At 26.2% G+C, this 23079-nt stretch overlaps 1 protein-coding gene across 1 annotated transcript; it reads right to left on the bottom strand.

Moving 5' to 3' along the window:
- Window positions 1-1267: 1267 nt before the first annotated feature.
- On the bottom strand, window positions 1268-21502 carry LOC135923774 (fibrillin-1-like). Its single transcript, XM_065458711.1, has 4 exons — window positions 20944-21502; window positions 20068-20139; window positions 17765-19581; window positions 1268-4270 (listed from the first exon to the last, which is right to left on the bottom strand). Exons 1-4 carry the CDS (start codon window positions 21500-21502, stop codon window positions 1268-1270), a joined length of 5451 nt encoding a protein of 1816 aa, XP_065314783.1.
- Between the last annotated feature and the right edge of the window lie 1577 nt (window positions 21503-23079).

The following is a 23079-nucleotide window of genomic DNA, read 5'->3' as shown; positions in this document are numbered from 1 at the left end:
TTATAAATAACGCCAGCAATATTTACCTTAGAAAATTTCCATTATTTTACTATTCTAAACCTATTCATAAATTAAACATCAAAGAAACCTAAATTTTTTTTTTAATTTTTATGTTTTTTATATGTATATATACCCAAATATAAAAAAAGCGCTATAAAATGATACTTACATATTTACGCGTATAACGCCCTCTTACTAATATATATTTGTTAATTTTTAAAATTGAAAAAAATTTATTTATGTTTTAATAAGCTATGAAAAAATTTCTTTTATAATAATATTAACTCTAAATAAAATTATATATTATATGATATTTAATCAGTATCCTTTATTTAATAAAAAAATAATTTAAGTATATTTTAAAAAAAGTTTTAAAAATTTTCATTAAATAAAATATACATAATAAAATTTTGATTGATTTATGATTTATTATGATTAATTGCTTTTTAGCAATTCATTTTAACAATTCAGTATAAAATTTTATATATAAAGTTGAATATTTAGAGTTCATGTAAAATTTTAATATGTATAAGATGAGATTATATGATGTATTTTTTAGGAGTATAAACATAGAGAAGAAAAATGTAATATGAAGAAGAAAAAGAAAGGGAAACCTTAAAATATATAATTTTTTAGTAATTATTTTATATATTTTTTGATTTTATATTTTTAGTTTTGATTTTATATTTTTTTTGATTTAATATTTTTTTTGATTTAATATTTTTAGTTTTGATTTAATATTTTTTTTTTGATTTTATATTTATTTTTATTTTATATTTTTAAGTTTTAGTTTATTTATGTTATTTTAGATTTCGATTATATTTAATAAATAAATTGACATCTTCATTCGTGTTCATATTAAATATTCAACTTCTAACAATCTTAATAAAAATATGGCAAATAAATTTTATAATACTCTCATTGGAAAAAATTATATAGAAGGATATAATACTGAGCTACGATTTAAATAAAAGAGTAGTTTATTTAACTTTTTTTAGATAAAGTGTATTAAAAATTAATAAAGCTACCTCTTTAAATTGTAATTTTAGTGGGCTATTTTTTTGAAAATGGGCTACTTTTAATTAATTAAGAACATTGGCAATATTAATAATTTAGTAGGCAATATTATAATATATAATTATGAAACATATTAGAAAAATTAATTTAAGAAAATAATAAAATAATCCTAAGAAGTAATTTATTTATAATTCCTAATACTTATTTATAATTCCTAATACTTATTTATAAACCAGAAATAAACATGATATTACTTGTCTTCTCTCAATATAAATCCAGAATTACATCTGCACAGTTTATTTTGAAACATTCCAACGTAGCATTCATGCTCACATCCACCATTTGTTGAAAAACATGGATCTAAAATACATTTTTTTCCATTAGTAGGATCAAGTATGTAATTGGTACGACATGAACATTCAACCAGGCCACTATCCATGTAAATATTACATCTTGTAGAACAATTCCCCAGATTGACACTACATGCACTAAACCAACAATGATGTTTATCTGTGCTAAGATAAGTTATATCATTGCAATCACAAAGTCCTGTTTCTATATTACAACAAGTGGAATTATCTGGATCTAGAATGTATCCATCATTACACCCACAGATATAGGAACTTTTATAAGGAATGCATATATGTGCACAAATTTTATATTTTATTTTAGTGCAAGGATTTTCTATGCAATTTTTTCCATCTTCCATTAAAATAAAACCATCTTCGCATAAACATTTTATTACGCCAGTATATTTATCGATTTCGCATGTTTTTTGGCATCCTCCATTATTTATTTTACAATTATCTTTAAAGCAACTTTTGTTATCATTTGCCAATAAAAAACTAGATTCACATTTGCATACACTAACACCTAATTTTACATCAACAACACAGTTGTGGCCACATTTATCTTCATCATCTCTGAATTTGCATATATTAGAGGTGCACCATGTTTTTTCATTATTTAAGATAGCAAACTCATTATTGCATTTACAATTTTTACCCTGGCTATCGCAACATGCCATAAAATTTAAAGCTTGAGGCTGCAAAATATTTCTACACCCGCACATAGAACTACCATCTTTTGCATTAAACTTGCACTCTTCTGCACATCCACCATTATTTATTGAACATGAATTAAAATAACAATGAATTCCATCATTTCCCAATATAAAAGTGTTATTATAACAAGCGCATTTAAATCTATTTGATACGTTGTCATATTTACAAATATGTTCACATGTTTTGTTGCATTCATCTTTTACACAATATTTTCCAGATTCTATTGAGACATAATTTTCTAAACAGGCACAATTTGTACTACCGTCGAAATAATTAATTTCACACGATTGATTACAAACTTTCTGCAAGCATTTATTAGAGAAACATGTTTTGCCGTCTGATCCTAATATAAAATTAGGTAAACAATAACATTTGGGGATGTCATCTATAAATGAGCAATTGTGACTGCAATTCTTGCTAAAGCATGGGTTATCTATACAGGTAATTTGATCATTAGCCAAAATTTTTTCTAATGGACATAAACATTTTGGTATACCGTCATATACTTGGCAACTATAGGTACATTTAATTTCATTACACAAGTCATTTGTACATATACGCTCATTTATCTGAATTTGTTTAATATCATTGCAGGTACATTTTATTCTTCCAAAATCATTAATACATTTATCTGCACATTTTAAATATTCAACAGAACACATGTCTTTATAACAACTTTTATTAGATGAAACAATAAATGTGTCCTGACATACACAACTTTCTATATTTATTTTTGAACAAATTGGCATACATTCTTTATTTTCACATTTACATGTTTTCAAATCTTCCTTCATTATAGCCCCTTTTCTACAAGAACAGTTAATATTACCTTTAATATCCATTTTGCAAAAATCTGAGCATCCTCCATTATTTAATTTACAAAAATCAAAACAACACATTGTATTATCGTAGCATATATAAAAATTATTAGGGCATACACATGATTTAATATTATTTTTTAAACAACAAATTCTTTGATCTTTTCCAAGTATATAATTATTTTTACACGAGCAAACAAATTTATCATTAAGGGGAATACATATCTGAGAACAAGAATGCCCATCAATTATGCATCTATTGTAAAAACAAGATTTTTCGTCAGTTCCCAAAACAAAATTACTTGGACATAGGCATATTTTACCTTTGGTACTCTTAATACACTTGTAGACACATCCTCCATTTTCGATAGAACATAAATCATTTAGACACTTATTTCCTTTAATTAATATTGAAGTAGAATTACACTCACAATTGTCATATATGCCATTGGTAAAATCTTTACAACATGAGGATTTATCAGAATGTAAGAAATATCCGATTTTGCATTGACAGTATATTTTTTTTTGAAACTCAAAACAAATTTGAGAACACTGGTTTATTGTACATGGTTTATATAACGGGCATAACATACTAAATTTTGTGATAATATTTTTACAATCACAATTAAAACATTCTTTGTCAATTTTACAATATTTTTTCATGTACATATCTAAATATAAATTCCTATTGTAAGGACATAAACAGTCTTCTTCATCTGCTAAACATTTTTTAAAAATTTGATTGATATCTGCATCTGTATCCACACATATATTAATTTTACACCTTCTTGTTAAAATATCATAAATGTATCCTTCTCCACATTCACAGATATTATTCAAACAACAAGATTTTTTATCATCTGAAATTTCATATCCTTTCTTACATGAGCATTTTATAATTGAATTCATTAGTTCACATATATGAGCACAACCTCCATTATAATTATCACAAGGATTCATGATACATTTTTTATTTAAATTAGAATAGACACTAGGAAATGCGCAGTAACAATAATCCCTATAAGTATTACAACAACTTCTTTTATCATCTTGAAGTATAAAATTGCTATAACACGAACAAGTATAACCTATTAATCCAGTTGATTTACATATCTGAGAACAAGGATAATTAAACTTGCTACATTCATAATTATCATCTATCAATTTTAAATCATTTTTATCAAATATCATGAGTGTATCTTCGTTTACATTATTTTTAAATGATTGGTAACAAGTTGAGTTTATATAAATAGAATCTTTTCCACAAACACAAGTTATATTGTTGTAATAACAACATGATCTTTTATCATTCATTAATTGAAAATTCGAGTAACATGAACACATGACTTCGTTTCCATTAAATGAGCATGCCTAAATAATGAAATAATGATTTAATACTTAGTGAGTTAAAATTATATATATTTAAGAAGTTAATAAATATTGTCAGTAAGACGTTGCTTAATTTTATACCAAGATTTCTTATATCGAGATAACATAGAAACAAAAAAGATTTGGGGTATAACTTATGATACTTAATTTTAATAACTCTATTATAGATATTATATTTTATAGTTTCAATTAAAATCGATAGGTTTCTTAATATATTTTAAATTAAATTAAATTTGCATACATTTATATTTGTTGCGTTATAAATTTGTATTGCCCTAGTATTTTAGAAGTATCTGCACTCATCCCCCCCCCCGCTATAGAAATTACAAAATAAATAAGCATAAGTTATATTTTTATAATAATGACATATTTTTTTGAGAACAAGGAACATAAAATTAAAAAAAAACAATTATTTTTAAATAATGTAATACACGTCTGTATCCCAAGCTGAGCCTCGCACTTGCATCGGGTTAGGACATTTAAGATATATTTTCTAGGGTTCAGGTGACTGGAAGAGATGCCCCACCCGAAGCCCGACCCGATCTTATAAATAAATATGAAAATGTAAATATTCTCAATAGTATAAATATCTCTTGTTTCATAAAAATGTCTATCAGAATAACTGATGATATGTCTTTTTAATATTTCATTATTATATTTTTTGGAAATTTTTTCTATATATTAACAATTATATCATCTTTTTCAGATAGTTAAAAATAATGTCGGGCTTGAACTCGGGTCGGGTTGAACCTAAAAATGTGTGCTCGGGCTAGGGTCAGGATCGGACAAAAGTTTTTAAAATTTTGGATCGGTTCGGACTTGGGCGTCGAAAAAATCAAAGGTTCTAAACACGACCAAGTGTCTACAAAAATGGTTCTTAGCTCTGTGTTTGAGAGATATCAGGGTTAAATATTTAAATGTCATAATTTTCAGAACTCAAAAATAGTGTTGTTAATCGGCTTAGCCGAGTCGGCTCGAACAGAGCTCACCCAAATTTTGGGTCGTTTTTTTCGACTCCAACTCAAAGTTTTGGTCGTTTTTTACGACTTCGACCCGAGTTCAAGCCGAAAAAAACGACTTCGACCCAAAATATGGGTCGTTTTTTTCGACTCCGACCCAAGTCCAAGCCGAAAAAAACGACCTCGACCCAAAATATGGGTCGTTTTTTACGACTCCGACTCAAAATTTGGGTTGTATTTTTCGACTTAAACTTGAAATTTGGGTCGTATTTTTCGACTCAAACTTGAAGTTTGGGTCATATTTTTCAACTCAAACTTGAAGTTTGGGTCGTATTTTTCGACTCAAACTTGAAGTTTAGATCGTATTTTTCGACTCCAACTCAAAGTTTGGGTCGTTTTTCTGACTCAGACTCAAACATCGGGTCGTTTTATTCAATCCGACCCAAAATATGGATCTTTTTTTTAAAGACGACTTAAAGTTAGGGTTGCTTTTTTTCACCCCTAACCCAATATCTAGATCATTTTTTTCGACCAAAAGTCAAATAACATTTAGTATATATTAATATTATCGGCCAGAAAGTTACTTAAAGCTTCTTTAAATTATAATATTCATCATAGTTATATTTTAAAATTTTTAAGTGAAGATGTACCATAGAAAAGTGCCATTTGTCATGATAGTTATTTTTGAACTTTTTTAAATGAAATAGATAAAAATATATATTGTAGACATATTGAATCAAAATTTCAGTGATGATGTACCATATAGATAAGTGGTAATTGTCATAATCGCTATTTTTGAACTTTTTTGAGTTTTTTTAAAGCAATTTGCTAAAAATATATATTCTAAACATTTTAAATTAAAAATTCAGTGAGGATGTATCATAGATAGGTGACAATTGTCATAATCGCTATTTTTGAACTTTTTCAAATTTTTTTAAAGGAAATAGCTAAAAAAAATATATATTCTAAACATGTTAAATTAAAAATTCAGTGAGGATGTATCATAGATAGGTGACAATTGTCATAATCGCTATTTTTGAACTTTTTCAAATTTTTTTAAAGGAAATAGCTAAAAATATATATTCTAACATGTTAAATTAAAAATTCAGTGAGGATGTATCATAGATAGGTGACAATTGTCATAATCGCTATTTTTAAACTTTTTCAAATTTTTTTAAATGAAATATCTAAAAATATATATTCTAAACATGTTAAATTAAAAATTCATTGAGGATGTATCATAGATAGGTGACAATTGTAATAATCGTTATTTTTGAACTTTTTTTAATTTTTTTAATACAAATAGCTAAAAATATATATTCTAAACATGTTAAATTAAAAATTCAGTGAGGATGTATCATAGATAGGTGACAATTGTCATAATCGCTATTTTTATTTTTAGATATTTCCTTTAAAAAAATTTGAAAAAATTCAAAAATAGCGATTATGACAATTGTCACCTATCTAAGATACATCCTCACTGAATTTTTAATTTAACATGTTTAGAATATATATTTTTAGATATTTCCTTTAAAAAAATTTGAAAAAGTTCAAAAATAGCGATTATGACAATTGCCACCTATCTATGATACATCCTCACTGAATTTTTAATTTAACATGTTTAGAATACATATTTTTAGCTATTTCCTTTAAAAAAATTTGAAAAAGTTCAAAAATAGCGATTATGACAATTGTCACCTATCTATGATACATACTAACTGAATTTTAAATTTAACATGTTTAGAATACATATTTTTAGCTATTTCCTTTAAAAAAATTTGAAAAAGTTCAAAAATAGCGATTATGACAATTGTCACCTATCTATGATACATCCTCATTGAATTTTTAATTTAACATGTTTAGAATATATATTTTTAGATATTTCCTTTAAAAAATTTGAAAAAGTTCAAAAATAGCGATTATGACAATTGTCACCTATCTATGATACATCCTCACTGAATTTTTAATTTAACATGTTTAGAATATATATTTTTAGCTATTTCCTTTAAAAAAATTTGAAAAAGTTCAAATATAGCGATTATGACAATTGTCACCTATCTATGATACATCCTCACTGAATTTTTAATTTAACATGTTTAGAATATATATTTTTAGCTATTTCCTTTAAAAAAAATTGAAAAAATTCAAAAATAGCGATTATGACAATTGTCACCTATCTATGATACATCCTCGCTGAATTTTTAATTTAACATGTTTAGAATATATAATTTTAGCAATTTGCTTTAAAAAAACTCAAAAAAGTTCAAAAATAGCGATTATGACAATTACCACTTATCTATGGTACATCATCACTGAAATTTTGATTTAACATGTCTACAATATATATTTTTATCTATTTCATTTAAAAAAGTTCAAAAATAACCATCATGACAAATGGCACTTTTCTATGTTACATCTTCACTTAAAAATTTTAAAATATAACTATGATGATAGTTAATCAGCGCATTATAATTTAAAGAAGCTTTAAGTAACTTTCCCGCCTATAATATTAATATATAACAAATGTTATTTGACTTTTGGTCGAAAAAAATGATCTAGATATTGGTAGGGGTGAAAAAAAGCAACTCTAACTTTAAGTCGTCTTTAAAAAAAAGATACATATTTTGGGTCGGATTGAATAAAACGACCCGATGTTTGAGTCTGAGTCAGAAAAACGACCCAAACTTTGAGTTGGAGTCGAAAAATACGATCTAAACTTCAAGTTTGAGTCGAAAAATACAACCCAAACTTCAAGTTTGAGTCGAAAAATATGACCCAAACTTCAAGTTTGAGTCCAAAAATACGACCCAAATTTCAAGTTTGAGTCAAAAAATACCACCCAAATTTTGAGTCGGAGTCGTAAGAAACGACCCATATTTTGGGTCGAGGTCGTTTTTTTCGGCTTGGACTTGGGTCGAAGTCGAAAAAAACGACCCATATTTTGGGTCGAAGTCGTTTTTTTCGGCTTGAACTCGGGTCGAAGTCGAAAAAAACGACCCAAACATTGAGTCGGAGTCGAATAAAACGACCCGAGCTTTGGGTCGGGGTCGCGACTTGCGGCGTTTTAACAACACTACTCAAAAACAAAGATTACTCTATATTTAATGGTAGAAACCTATATTTGATATAATTAAGAGCCCTGAGTAAAATCATAAATATAATTAATAATTTTTTTTTTTTATGAAAAGCAATTAAATTTCCAAAGATATAGCTAATCTCGAGGATAATAAGGTGGATATAAAATTTATCAACTACTAATAAAGATCGCAATCATTTATTGCAGGCGGGTAATGAGGTTAAAAAAATGTAAAATTTATTAAATTTATTTGGTGATTAAAAAATAATGAACAATTTTTATTAATTAAATATTCTGAAAAATTATCAAAATTAATTATAATTTATAAATATAAATTTTTAAATGCTATTATAAAAAAAATTATAATTATATAACTGGTATAACAACCGAGTTTTAATCTAAAAACTTAGCCGTTTTAGAAAACGCAAAAAAAAGCTATTACCTAACTATTATGCAAAATAAATGCGTGAATAAATATGTATAAAAATATAAATTTTTTGAGCATTTGTGATGTAATTAATTTATAAAAATAAATGAAAAATGCCCAATTCCTAATATATAGATTATATTTAAAAAATTATGTTTTTCCTTGTGTTGTGTTTTTTAAATAAATATATAGTTTCCCATAAGAGAACCTATTATGTTTTACTACTTTATTTATATTTAATTAATTAATCAATTGAAAAAACAAGGGGGAAATTTTATATTTCTCGAATAATATTGTATTAAATAATTTATTGATAGTGGTGTTGTTAAACAGCTCGATTTTTACAACCGGCCTCAATATTTAAACCAAAAAAAAAATTAAGCAAGCCTCAAGATTTTGCTAAATAGATGATTAAGCTTTTATACTATCTATGAGCAAATCTAGACTTGAGCAATATTTTGGCTATAATAATAGCCGTTTTATATAATCGAAAAATAACATTCATTGATAGTTATATGTATTCACGATTTGAAATTTATTTTAGTTTTCTATGAGATAAAAGAAAAGAGAAAAAAGAATATTGTAAAAAAACCAGAGGTTATGGACTTTAGCGACGATATTCAAATTAATTACATTTTTGATTAAATTTAAAATGAAAAAATTAATAATTTGTTTTTCATTTTTTTATATTTTTTTTAAAATTTCTAATGCTAATGAAGGATCAAATTGGAAGCAGGGGGAGGGGGGCGGGTAAAAATATCGCAATATCTCCGTCAATTCAAAAAAAAGGTAAGAAAAAAATATTTTTTCTTTCTATAAGGCCATTGTGAAGATTAATAAAAATATATTATCTTAATCGTATTAGTATGAGTTAAAAAAATTTTTATTAGGAGGATTATCAAGGTGATTAAAAATTGTTAATTTTGTGAAAGAGAAGTTTATGATAATGTGAATATGTAAATTTTAAACAGTTAATTTGTATAGAGAAGATCTCGAGCTAAAACCAATAGAAGATAAGAAACATAAGACAAGTTGAGGAAGATGATATTTTGACAATTTAAAAGAAAAACGTTAATGTAAATATTAGAAACTATGTTGAAAAGTATGATATTGAGAAGAATTATAAAGGAATCATTAAATATGAAAAAAATGGAGAAATTTAAGATTATAAAATAAAGAATGATAAGGAATCTTGAAAGAAAACAATTTTTATCCTCTTTTCATAAAAAATTATCAAACTATTAATGAATTGATTAATAATTGAAAAATGTAACTAATATTAAAATATAAACTGAATAAAGAGTTACTAAGGGATACTAATATTAATTAAATAAAAAGAGATAAAAGTGTTTGGAAAATATAAAAATAAAATATATTTTAATGCGATTTGAAATGAAAAATAAAGATATTAATATATGAGTAAGGAAAAAAAAAGAAATTTATAAGATTGTAAATATATTTTCTTCTGTTGTTATTGAGAAGAAAAAAGAGCAAATAATTTTTTATGAGAATATCTGAACTTTTCTTAACATAAAAAATGAGGTGAAATATTTTAAAATTTAGAAAGGAAACATGCTTTAATAAAATTTTAACAAAAAAATATCTTCAACTGTTTAAGAAAGAAAAAGATTACTATGAGATTTTCAAGAAAATAAAATAAATATAAAGAACTTAATCAAAAATTTAGAAATCAAAGTATTAATTTGGAGAAATAATAAAAAAATGAAAAACTCTCTTACAGTTGTCAATGAAGAAAGTAATCTTGGCTACATTGAAAGTAATGGATTAACGAAGGATCTAAATAATTCAATACATTTATAGTCATCAATTATTTTTATTAAATATCATATTTTCCCTAGAAAGCATTTCTTTCTAAACACATTTGCAATGTATAGATTCAAACAATATAAACTACATAAGATTTCGAGACTTTATCGTTATAAAATTTAAAATAAGAACTGACATGATAACATTATATATATGCATTCATGGCAGATTTACAACTTTTGGGAGTCATAACTGGAGCGTATTGAATGAAATGTTAAGAGATTTTTAAATATAATATTGTAAAATGTTACGTGACATAAGTAAATAAAAAAAGTGTTATAACAGATTTGTATAAGTTATTTAAAATTTTATGCCTAAAGCTAGTAAGGAAGAAACTGAGGATTTTAGTGAAACTTAGGAAGACACCACGCGATTAAGTAAATTTTAAGGAAATCCAGAACTACACGCTAGTAATATAAGAAACCACTTTAAAATTAGCAAATTGAATAATTTCAGTAAAGCAGTAATATTAATAAACCACTTATCTGTAGATTATGCTGTGAAATTTAATTTAATCTTCCAAAGAAAAATAATTACAGATTGTGCTGTGATCTTGGTAAACTATATGGATTTGAATATGATAAACATTTGCAAAGGATTATGATAATACAAGAAAAAATCAAAATTACAGCAGAAATGAAAGATAGAACCAAGACATAGAATATTCAATAAGACAAATTCAAGATTACATAGGACATATAAAAAACCCGATATGAGAACAAAAGGAGTAACATGATCGTCAGAAATCAATCACAAGTTTGTAACAGAATTAATACTGATAACATATAAGAAATTGTAGAAGATAAAAGTGCAAAGCAGAGAAATTTGTTAAATATAAGCATATATAACTTAGATGAAAACCAGGATGATAAAATTAATGATATACACAAATCAAATGGTATATCAACAATCCTGCATAGATACACAATTATACCTAGTGGCGTAAGCAATGTAAATAGACGGGAATTCTTGGTACACTAGAATTCGTTAGCAAAGATGATCTAATTTCCCTATGAATACCTTATTTAGTTTATATAAATATATGGTAATTTATTTTTATTTTTATCTCCAACCAAATAGTGGAATAATATCTGGTCTATGACCAAACATTATCTCTCCTTCACATTACATCAACTTACTCACCAACTTATAGTTACTATTATTATATTTTCTATTATATAACTTGTACGCTAAGAAAAATGAGAAGAAGAAAAATGAGAAAAAAATATAGTAAGAAAAATAAATTGAGAAAAGATACAAATAAAGTAAAGAAATCGCAAAAAGTTAGAAATAAAATAAGAAGGAATGACAAAAATAAATAAAAATTTAAGAAAAATTGAAAAATTTATAATTTATTTTTAAAAAAAAAATTACGATTTTCCTTTTTTGATCGGACTTTTTCCTTTTTTGGGGGAATTTTCCTTTTTTGATTGGCACTTTTCCTTTTTTGATTGAACCTTTTTCTTTTTTTGTTTGGACCTTTTCCTTTTTTGATCGGATCTTTTTCTTTTATGATTGAAACTTTTCCCTTTTTGATTGGGACTTTTCCTTTTTTGAATGGGAAACCCTGTAATAAAGCAGAATTATAAATGAGGTGACAAAATATGGTAAGAGTATTTGGAGAGAATCATCGTCGCGTTGAGACTATTGGCGGCTCAGGATAAAAAATAATTTGGCGACCTATTAAAAAACACAATATGGAATTTTATTTGATAAATATTTGCAATGAGAACTAAATGCATATATACTTTATTAAATTTTACACATAAATGAGTAATAATAATGCAAAGTCGCTTCATTTGAGCCTATTTATAAAAACGCTAACTCAATATTTTAGTGAGAAAAATTTCCTAAGTTTCGATATTTTCCTAATAGATATTCAAACGGTTGTGACATCTATGAATAAAATTTTTAGGTTTGCATAATATTTTACTGGATAAAATACTTAGTTATCCCTTTTTATAAATCGGCTCAAATGGAGCGATTTTGCATAATCTGACTAAAATATTGCAATTTTATTTACCTCCTCGCCTTTTTATTTACAAAGTCTAACGATGAGGCTATATCATTTTTTATTGAAATTAAAGAAAATTGACAAGTCGTTACTTTGCCATATATTATAGATAAGTTTTAATAAATTTGAGCTTCGAAAAGCTGCCTACTGAAGATGCCTCGGTACTTGGAATAAAATAATCCTTAATACGATTAATATATTTGGTAAAGCTTTATTTAACCTATTAATATTACTATAGACTAAAATTTTCAATGGAATTATTCAATTAGTTGATCTTGGGAATTAATATAGCATTCTATCATATCCAGATCTGTATTGATAATATTTTTATAGCTGGCTTAGCTCATTCATCACTTCTGATATATTAAATATAGATCCAAAATAATTATTAAAGTGCTTTAACTGGTGAAAACGTTTCTACAACAAATTTATCGCAAGATCTAGTAATACATCGAAATTCAATCTCATTTTTTGAAGATCATGTATAGGCGAGCGATCTTTTTTGAAATAAAATTGTTATAGAACTTTCTGTCTACGAATTAATGTTATTGAAGAAAAGCATGCTCTTATAAACTCATTTCCAATTATTGGGAAAGCTCTTTTGTTGAGCCAAGCAAATCTTTCTTCGCAGCATTTGGGATCAAAGGGTCTTGAACTAGCATATTATATAATAAGTAATTGAATCTAAATCTTAATTAAAATAATAACTCAACCAAGATTAAAGTGAGTGCACCCACCTATAAGGTATATTATTAAGCGAAGACCACAGTGCAAACTTTTTTATTTTAAAATAGACTAATCAAAATATCTAAAAATGCTTCTTAGCTTTCACAGCTACAAAAAAATGACATTTATGAGAAATTAGACCAAATATCATAACAGTTAATAGAAATTGTTTTTTTTTTAAATAAATTTATTACATGTTTTTACTCACCGATTATCTTGTTTCTTTGACTGAAAATTTATTTAAATTGTTTTTACAGATTATTTATAAATAGAAAAAAACGAAAATTTAAATAAAAAAATTAAATTTCTTAATTATAATAAAAATAAAGTATTTTAAACTAAAATATAAAATATTTATAGTACATATGACTAGACATGCCAAACCTTTTTTCAAAATTATACAGACTTTTTACAAAAATAAGAATAATGTAAGTAGTATATACAAAAAAAAATTTCAAATTTGTAACGAGGCTAAAAATAATTGAATAAAATTATTAAATTTGGCGTTCCCGAAAATTATGATTTTGGTGACACCTCTCCCGTTTGCACCATCCTGGAGAGAATAGATGGGAGAAAGGTGTTATTAAGTAAAAAGAGTTTTTGTTAACTTTTTCTTATTTCCATATATTCATATTATACTTTTATATTTAGATTAAATTATTTTAAATGAACCATATTATTTTATGGTAAATTTATTTTATTTTCTTAAGTTTATTATTTTTGAATATTTCTCATCATATAAAAATTAATTTTAAATTACCAGGTATAGATAATAGGTTAAATGTGATAAATATGGTTATAATATTTTTTTATCGTCACAATAATTCTTTATCGTTTACTATAGGTCATTAAAAGCCACGAATAATAGATAAAGACAAAAAAAGTGTATAATCGTTTAAAAGAGATCGTTATACAAGAAAATATTAATAAAAAGAAGCAACTAAAGTTTGAGATGAAACATAAGGCAGCAATCAAGGGTTTAGAAACAAACTGAAGACACTAGGATAATTAGTTATTACTTTTTAAGAGAATATTGGAAGAAGCTAAAGTTAGAAAGGAGACTAGAATCAATATGTAATCCTGTATGAGCAGTTGTTAATAAAAAAAAGAATTTATAGACAAGAATAGCCATCGTTAATAGATGCAAAGGATTAACAAAGAGGTGATCAAATAATAAATAAAAAGACATTCAAAAATAAAAGCATGATTGGAAAAGGACAATTTTTGAATAATGTGTTTTTAAATTAAGGAGTAGTGTGTTGTAATATATAATTTGCATATTCAGTTAGATTACTATAATTTATATTGTAGTTCATTTCTATATTTTATGATGCAATTTAAATGCTTATTAGTAGTCAAATTATAATTTATTCATATACGGGTTAATTCTTTTGGTTATATTAGGAATGATTATTTTGGTGCGAAAGTTTTTATTAACTATTTATTTTCCTATAATTCTATATTTCATTTTTATCTTAGAGAATTTTTTATTATTATTTACAACTTCTGATTTTATATACGTTTTATAGTATATTTTTTATAAAATAAAAATTTTAAACAATTGCTTATTGTATTAATTAGCAAACCAAAACTCTCTAAATGATAAAATCATATCAAATAAGAAAAATTTAATAAAAAATACAAATATTTTTAAAAAAAAGTTCTTAAAAAACTTTTCATTTTTATAGAATATTGCAAAAATAAAGAATCTCAAAAACTTAAATAACTCCTCTAGAAAATTAATATAAAATAAAATGTACAAAAAAATTTAGTAAAAATTATTAAAAATAAATATTAAGGCAAATTTATAGATTAATCTGTCCGACCATAGTCATACCCATTACTGTTTAACACGGTGCATATATACACCACCTCCTATATATCTTTTTAAACATAGTAGTTTTTATTTTAAAAAATAATAAAAAAGGTTTTTAGATAGTTTAGGCATTGTACCTCAAAACTGGAAAAGAAAAATATGAAAAAAATCTTTTTAATGTCCCTAAGAAGCCCTCAAACATGGCGAATTTATAGAGTCTAAAATGCAAAGTCTTCTAAGTGATCTCACGAGCCGAGCATATTATGAAATTATTTCGATGAAAACTAGTTTATATATTTTATATATAGATATATCAATATTTATCAATCATATTTGAAATTTTAAATAATTAGAATTTAATTGGTAACCATATAAAGTTGACTGGTGCATATATGCACGGTTAACCATCTAGCAGAATAAATTATTTTCAAAAATTCAAACAAATAAAATTTAACATAATGAATTATAATCGAGCCCCCTAAAAGTTTGAAAAAAAATTTTATACCCAAAAAAATATCTTTTGAAAATATTTTTGAGGTCCCTGAGAATCGAATAATATGTTTCTTTTATAATTTTTTATCTCGACTTAATTATATGAAATTATTCGCAAATATTCGGTTCATAAATATTCGAAAATTAAAATTATTCATAAAAATTTTAAATTATTTGTACCCTCTTCCTTGCTGAACATTTTTTTTTCTTATGCACCTGTTTTGTCAATTCAATTAAAATTATCAAAATAATAGATGACTAATTAAAAAAATCAAGATTTTATTAAATGAATATTTAATTTTTAATTAAAATTTTTAAATGAATCGTTACTAATATTCTACAATCCCTTTCAATGGGGAAAATGAAGATATAATAAAACTTGAAGATAATTTGCATGGTAAAAATCCATCAGATATATTTTTTAATTTTCGGCGAAGACTTTAATTCCCTAATTGTAGATCAAAGTAATATTTATTCAAAACAAATGAATAGGTCTAATAATGTATAACCATCCCAGATATTAAGAGATTTATTGGAATTCTATTATTTACTGGATATCATTCGTTTCCACAGTAAAAGTATTGTCTTATAATAGTGATATTTCTATTCCAATAATCCGGAATACAATGACCCAATTAAAATTACTAAATTTGAAATATAATATTCATTTGACAGACAATACTAAAAACATATACATGATAGATTTTATAAAGTTAGGTCTTACAAAACCAAATTATCATAAAATATATTTTGATAATTTATACATCAATTAAACTTTTGTCATACACAAATGGGATATTTTACAAAATAGAATGAAGCATTGCGCTTATAAGAAACACATGGGTGGAGTTGAACTGTGTGATAATCTCATATCTACTATAGAATAAAAAGAGGGAAAAAAGGCGGTGGCCAATATTCACCAATTTTATCAATGTAGCTTTGGTAAATTCGTGGAAAATTTGGAAATTCATGAATCGAGATGAGAAGAAGAGATTGCTTGCATTTAGGCGATAAGTTACTACTTCCTTTGAACACCAATAAAAATTTTAATAAATTTAAGTACAGTGCACCAAGCCAGTTTGCATTACAGAGGAAAACCCTTCTGATTCATCTGGAAATTATTTATCCAAAATTATAGATGGAAAAAGACGTAGATGCAGATATTGACATACGCACTCAAAATATATGTGCCAAACATGTCAAACACTTCATACTAAATGTTTCAAGGATTTTCATAATATATAAACATTTTCTCGTTTTTAATATAAATTACAAAAAAGTATTGTACATAATTTTTATCTTTTTTAACTCTTAATGGTTAACGGTGCAGATATGCACCAGGCAAGATGTTCTATTTAGGATTATTTTTTTTGCCTGATTTTTTAGAATATCATATTTAAGTATTAATCAATATAATTTGAAAATAATGAGCATTTTTACCGACTAGAAAAATCTTGCCCATTAATGGTTAAGAAATTGATTCTCGAAAAAAACCATCTGTCAACTGGTTCGATTTGGTTTATAAAACAGGATTGTTGACCATCACTAGTAATTTTTTAGTATATATCCAGACATTAGTAAGAGATTTATACATCCAAGTTTTGTATATATATATATATTATATATGTACCTTTTTGAGTCATATGTCATATTTTTATTTTTAAAAGATTTTCATTATTTTTGCTGATAAAAATTATGAGACATTCTTTAAATATCATCATATACAAAATTATCGGATTTTACAAGCAATTGTATGAATATGGTTTTTATTTCAAGGTTTTTAGATTAATTAGTTAATACTTACCACCTATCTAAATTTACATAGTTTTTGATAGTATTTATTTTGACTTTAAATATATTTATTTATCGAGTTTGTGAAAGGGGTAATATTATATATAAAAAGACATTTAGCTGGTACCTATATTTATATATTTTGTTATATATAAATCTTTTGATGATTGCAATAGTTAAAAGGAAATATAAATAAGAAAGGAGGGGAATGGGGGGGGGGGGTTGTTGAGATGAATCTAAGGAATAATAGTTATTTTTTCTTATTTTATCGTAAGCTTTACTCTATATTTTGCTCTTAAGATTATACATTATATTTGTAATAAAAATTTATTGTAATTAAAATTTTACTTGACTGCAACCACCGTTGTCAACATGGCAAATATCATATAAACATACTGATGAATTTTTAATACTTATATAATTGGGAGCACAATAACATTCCGATTCGTTATTATCATATCTGCAACAAGAATGTGAGTTTCCTGAGAGAAAATAAGGTAATGAACATCTACATGTGGCAATTGGTTCATATTCATTTCTAAATATTAAATAACATTGATCAGCACATCCCCCATTATTTATTAAACAAGGATTATTTATACAAAGTCTTTGGTCTTTTGATAATATTGAAGTTTTGTTACATAGACATTTTTGGAAATTTAAGGAACAACAAGAGTATCCGTCACCATGTAAAAACCATTTAATATCACTATTCGGACTATTAAGATTTTTGCAAGAACATTGTTTAACTCCTTTGTATATAAAACATATACCAACACATCCCCCATTGTTTATTAAACATTCATCATTTTTATGACAATTTTTGCCATCCGATAATAAAATATATCCTGGATGACAAAAACATGGCGTCATCATTTTTATACCCTCATTAAAATAAAATGAATGACATATATGTTGACATCCGGCATTGTTATGATAGCAATGATCTTGATAACAGTTTTGACCATCTTTTCCTAGAAACATTCCATTGGGGCATTTGCAAATTTTTGAACAAACTTTATTTTCATTTATTACTTGACATTCATGGCTACATTTATTTTTTTCTAATGAACATAAATCTGGACAACAAATTTCTGGGTTATTTAAACAATTACAATCATTTGAATTTTCTTCACAACACGAATATTGGTTGGAAGATAAAAAAAATCCCCTTCTGCATGAGCAAATCTTTTTAAGTGAAGATGAAATTAATTTCAAGCCACAGTAATGGTCACAATTATGCCCTTCAATATTGCATAAATCTGGTACACATACATAACCATTCTCAGTAAAAATTTTAATATGTGCAATAGAGCAATTGCATTTGGGTAAATTGTCAATAAGATCTATGGAACAACAAGAACTAATAGTGAATGTTTTTTTAAATATATCATATGAAGGCAATGCAAACACATTCTTATTGTTTACTTTACAATTGCATATTGTTTCATCCAAATCTATTTGACAATCTGAGCACTTTTGACTTTCAGGACATGTTTCACAAATCTTTTTATTCAATTTATTTAAGATTTTTTTTAAAGGACAAATACAATATTGTCTTAGAAGATCAAAATCATAGTAACAAAAATCGCTACAACCACCATTATTGATTTTACATGGGTTTACAATATAAGAATTAATTTGTGATTTGAAATAGGTAATAGGATATTTACAAATTGTTGAATTACAACAAAGCTTTTCATTAATTAATAAAGCGGTATTATTATAGCAATAACATTTAGGAAGACCATTATTCATTTTACATAAATCCGAACAATTTCCATTATTAATAGAACAATCATCTTTTTCGCAAGTTTTACTATTTTGCGACAAAATCATTCCTTTTGGACATAAACATATAATGTTTCCATATTTATTTATACTGCATCGATACTGGCAACTTTTACAATTAGAGTTACATATTGTTTCAAAAAATGGTTTTGACATCGAACAAAAACAATTATTAATATAAACATCATCACAACAAATATTGTTCTTATATAAAAATCCTGACCGCGGGCAATAGCAACGAAAATTTTCCTCTAAAGGCAAGCATAATGAATTTTTACAAGGATTATTAGAGCATGGATTTATTACACATGATTTTTGATCAGATTTTAAAATGTATCCATCACCACATAAACAATAAGGTTTTCCATCATCATCTAATATACATTTATATTGACATTTTAATAATGGGCATTGATCCTCTATACAAAAATTAGGTGATCGATATCGCTCAATCAATGTATTTTTATATTTGCATGTTATTTTATCATTTGAACATTCAATATTACAGCACTTTGGTTTGATTTCACATTGACTTTGCCAACATGAATTTCTACTTTTTATATAAACATCATCAATCATATCTAATTTAGAACAATTACAATAGTTTATATTATTACTATCTTTTTTTAAACATTGCAAACCACAATCACCACATTCTATAAAAAAATATTAAAAATGAAATTTGCATTTGCTACCTGTGTTATCGGAAGAGAAGAAATAATTTTTTCCCATGATAAAGACATCAAAAAGATTTTGAGAAATTTTACTAGTGGATTCAAAAGATAACACTATATACTTTGCTATGATAATTTTCTGGCATGTTATTAATATAAAATTTCCACTATAAACATTTGACTCACCACATAATTCAGGACTTTCAAGAGAACCAAAGGGTCTTAAACTGCCTTGGACTGCAAGTTTATATTGTAGCACTAAAATAAAATAAATATATATTTTTCTTTATATTAGTAAACCATAATCTTTTAAGGTTTGGTATTTTTGTTCTTCTGAAAAAAATTTGTGAATTAAATTAATACACACCTTATTTTTATTATAAATTTTAAATAAACTTTATATTGTTTTTTTAAAATAATTAGTTTGAAGCAGATGATAAAAAATTATAACTTCACTTATATGAGATAAAATGAATTTTGAATTCAAATATTTTTATTTTTATGATAAAAAATTATAAAATTAAAGTATATCAAAATGTATCTTAAAAGTATCTAAAAACAGATAGATATACCTTTATGATAGTATTTAGATACAGATTCGATACTTTTAAAAGTATATATAGATACAGATGAGGCATATTTGCATTAAAAACTCTGTAATTTTGTAAAAAAAACACAATTTTTAGTTACTTTCGAATTTGATAAAATGTGCAAAGACATTATAATTAGTGGCATGCATTTTTTTAAATATAACGATCGAATTAATTTGTTACTTTTCAAGTTTATCAAACATATTTAATTTATTTTTGTTATATGATATCCCAAATTAAAAATTACAATCAATTATATACAATACTCTTTCATTTATTTTTGTATATCTAGAAAAGATATGAAACATCGAGCGTTGCCAAATTTATAAAAAAAGAAGTATATTAGGTCAAAAAAAAATTAGTCACAATTCAAAGAAATTGATAAAAGAAAATAAAAATAATAATAATAATAACAATCCAAAAAATCGATAACAGAAATAAAAATAATAATATCTCCCTAAGATTTCATAACATCTCCCTTTTTTAAAAAGATTTTCTAATTTGATCCTTATGTCTCTTCCACTGCCCTTAGCACTATCCACAGTATATATGAACTTCCCCGATCGGCCCACTATAGTCCCCTTGATCCACTTTACTTTGTCACTATTCGTCCTTAATGATTGTCCTATCTTGAAAAATGTAACTCTTTGATCTGCGTGCGTATCGTCTTGTTTGCTCTCATGGGTTTCTTTAATCATTTTAAGATAATTCCAAGCATTCCGTCTAAACATCATCAGTGCTAGGGTTTGTCCCGTAGTCGTATGCTGGGTGTTTTTATAAACTAATAAGAATTCATTTAAATTATTGTACTTGTTATTGGTTGCATTTTTCTCCATGGCAGTTTTAACTGTTCTCACCATCCGTTCCGCCCCTCCGTTGGAGCTCGGGTGGTAAGGAGGGGTCAGTATGTGGTTTATTCTATGTCTCTTGCAATATTCTTTGAATGAATAACTAGTAAATTGCGGTCCGTTATCCGATACTAACAATTCCGGATATCCCCATCTAGAAAATATTTCACTTAATACCCCCATGGTTCTTCTGATGTGGTGGTCGTCATTCCTTTTACTTCAACCCATTTGGTAAAAGCGTCTACCAATATTAGCCACATGGTGTTTTTGAACGGTCCTGCGAAATCTATATGAACTCTTTGCTACGGTCTTGTCGGTTTCTCCCAATGGTGATCTTGTACTTTTGGAGGATTGTTTGCCCATGTATTACACAATTCGCATTGACAGCATAGTTCTTCTATTTCACGGTCGATTCCGGGCCACCATACATATTGCCTGGCTAAGCTTTTCGTTCTGACGATTTTTTGATGACCACTATGTAATTCGTTTAGTATTTTTTTTCCGCTATTCTGTTGGAATGATTATTTTTTTCCTTTTATATAAACCTTCTTTTCCCCATAAATTGTTTTTGCACATTTCATATTGTTTTAGTATATTGTCATCTTTTACCTTGAATTGAGTTTTTATACTTTCCTTTACCTTTTTTATCGTATCGTCGTTTTCTAGTTTTTCTCGAATTTTATCTGCTGATATCGGATACTCGTTTATAAAATATATACAAGTGGTTTATGCTCGGTCCATATTGTAAAAGTTTGACCTACTAAATATTCATAAAATTTCTTTACTCCGAATACGAGCCCTAATGCTTCCCTTTCGATAGTTGAGTAGTTTTTTTCTGCCATTGATAGTGTCCGTGAAGCAAAACCTATGGGATTCTCGGATCCATCTTTTTCGGTATGAGATAGTACGGCTCCTACATCTTTCATAGATGCATCCGTAGTGAGTTGGATCTCTTTATCTGGATCAAAATGAACGATTATTGGAAGATTGGTCAAGCATTTCTTTAAAATTTCCATACTTGATCTGCATTCTTCCGTCCATAGGAAAGTGTTATTTTTTAATAAATCATAGAGGGGTGCCGCAATCGTTGAAATTTTTTTATGAATCGATGGTAATAATTCATGAGGCCTAATAACGACTGCAATTCATTAACTGACTCCGGAGTTGGAGCATACTTTATGGCTTCTAGCTTCTCCTCTGAGGGCATAAGACCTCTACTGGATATGACGTGACCTAGATATTTTACTTTTTCTTTAAGAAATTTATTCATAATTCTATAAGACCGAATTCCGCTAATCGTTGGAATACCTTTTCTAGATTATTTAGATGCTCTTCATCCGAAGAACCTGTGATTATTAGATCGTCAATATAGTATGCTACTCCCGTCATTTTCCCGAAAATTAGATCCACAGTCCTTTGGAATATTGCTGACGCCGGAGTTATTTGGAATTACTTTGAATTGAAACAGACCTTTATGAGTGTTAATAGCTAAATACTTCCTCGAATCAGAATCTATAACTATTTGGTGGTATGCATTTGAAAAGTCAATGGTTGAAAACTTTTCCCCTTTTCTTAATTTATTAAATATTTCCTGTATTCTAGGGATAGGGTTATCCGCTATCATCCATGGATTTATAGTTATTTTGTAGTCTACGCAAAGCCTTATTCTCCCGTTGGGCTTAATTATGGGCACCAGAGGACTGGCCCATTCCGAATACTTTATAGGTTCTATTACGTTGTTTTCGATCCATTTTGTTAGT

Source organism: Gordionus sp. m RMFG-2023, chromosome 1 (assembly GCF_954871325.1).
Source record: "Gordionus sp. m RMFG-2023 chromosome 1, tfGorSpeb1-WG-v2, whole genome shotgun sequence".
In the NCBI taxonomy this organism is placed as follows: Eukaryota; Metazoa; Nematomorpha; class Gordioida; order Chordodea; family Parachordodidae; genus Gordionus; species Gordionus sp. m RMFG-2023.
Note: the sequence above shows the minus strand (reverse complement) of the source record. Positions and strands in the feature narration are given on the sequence as shown.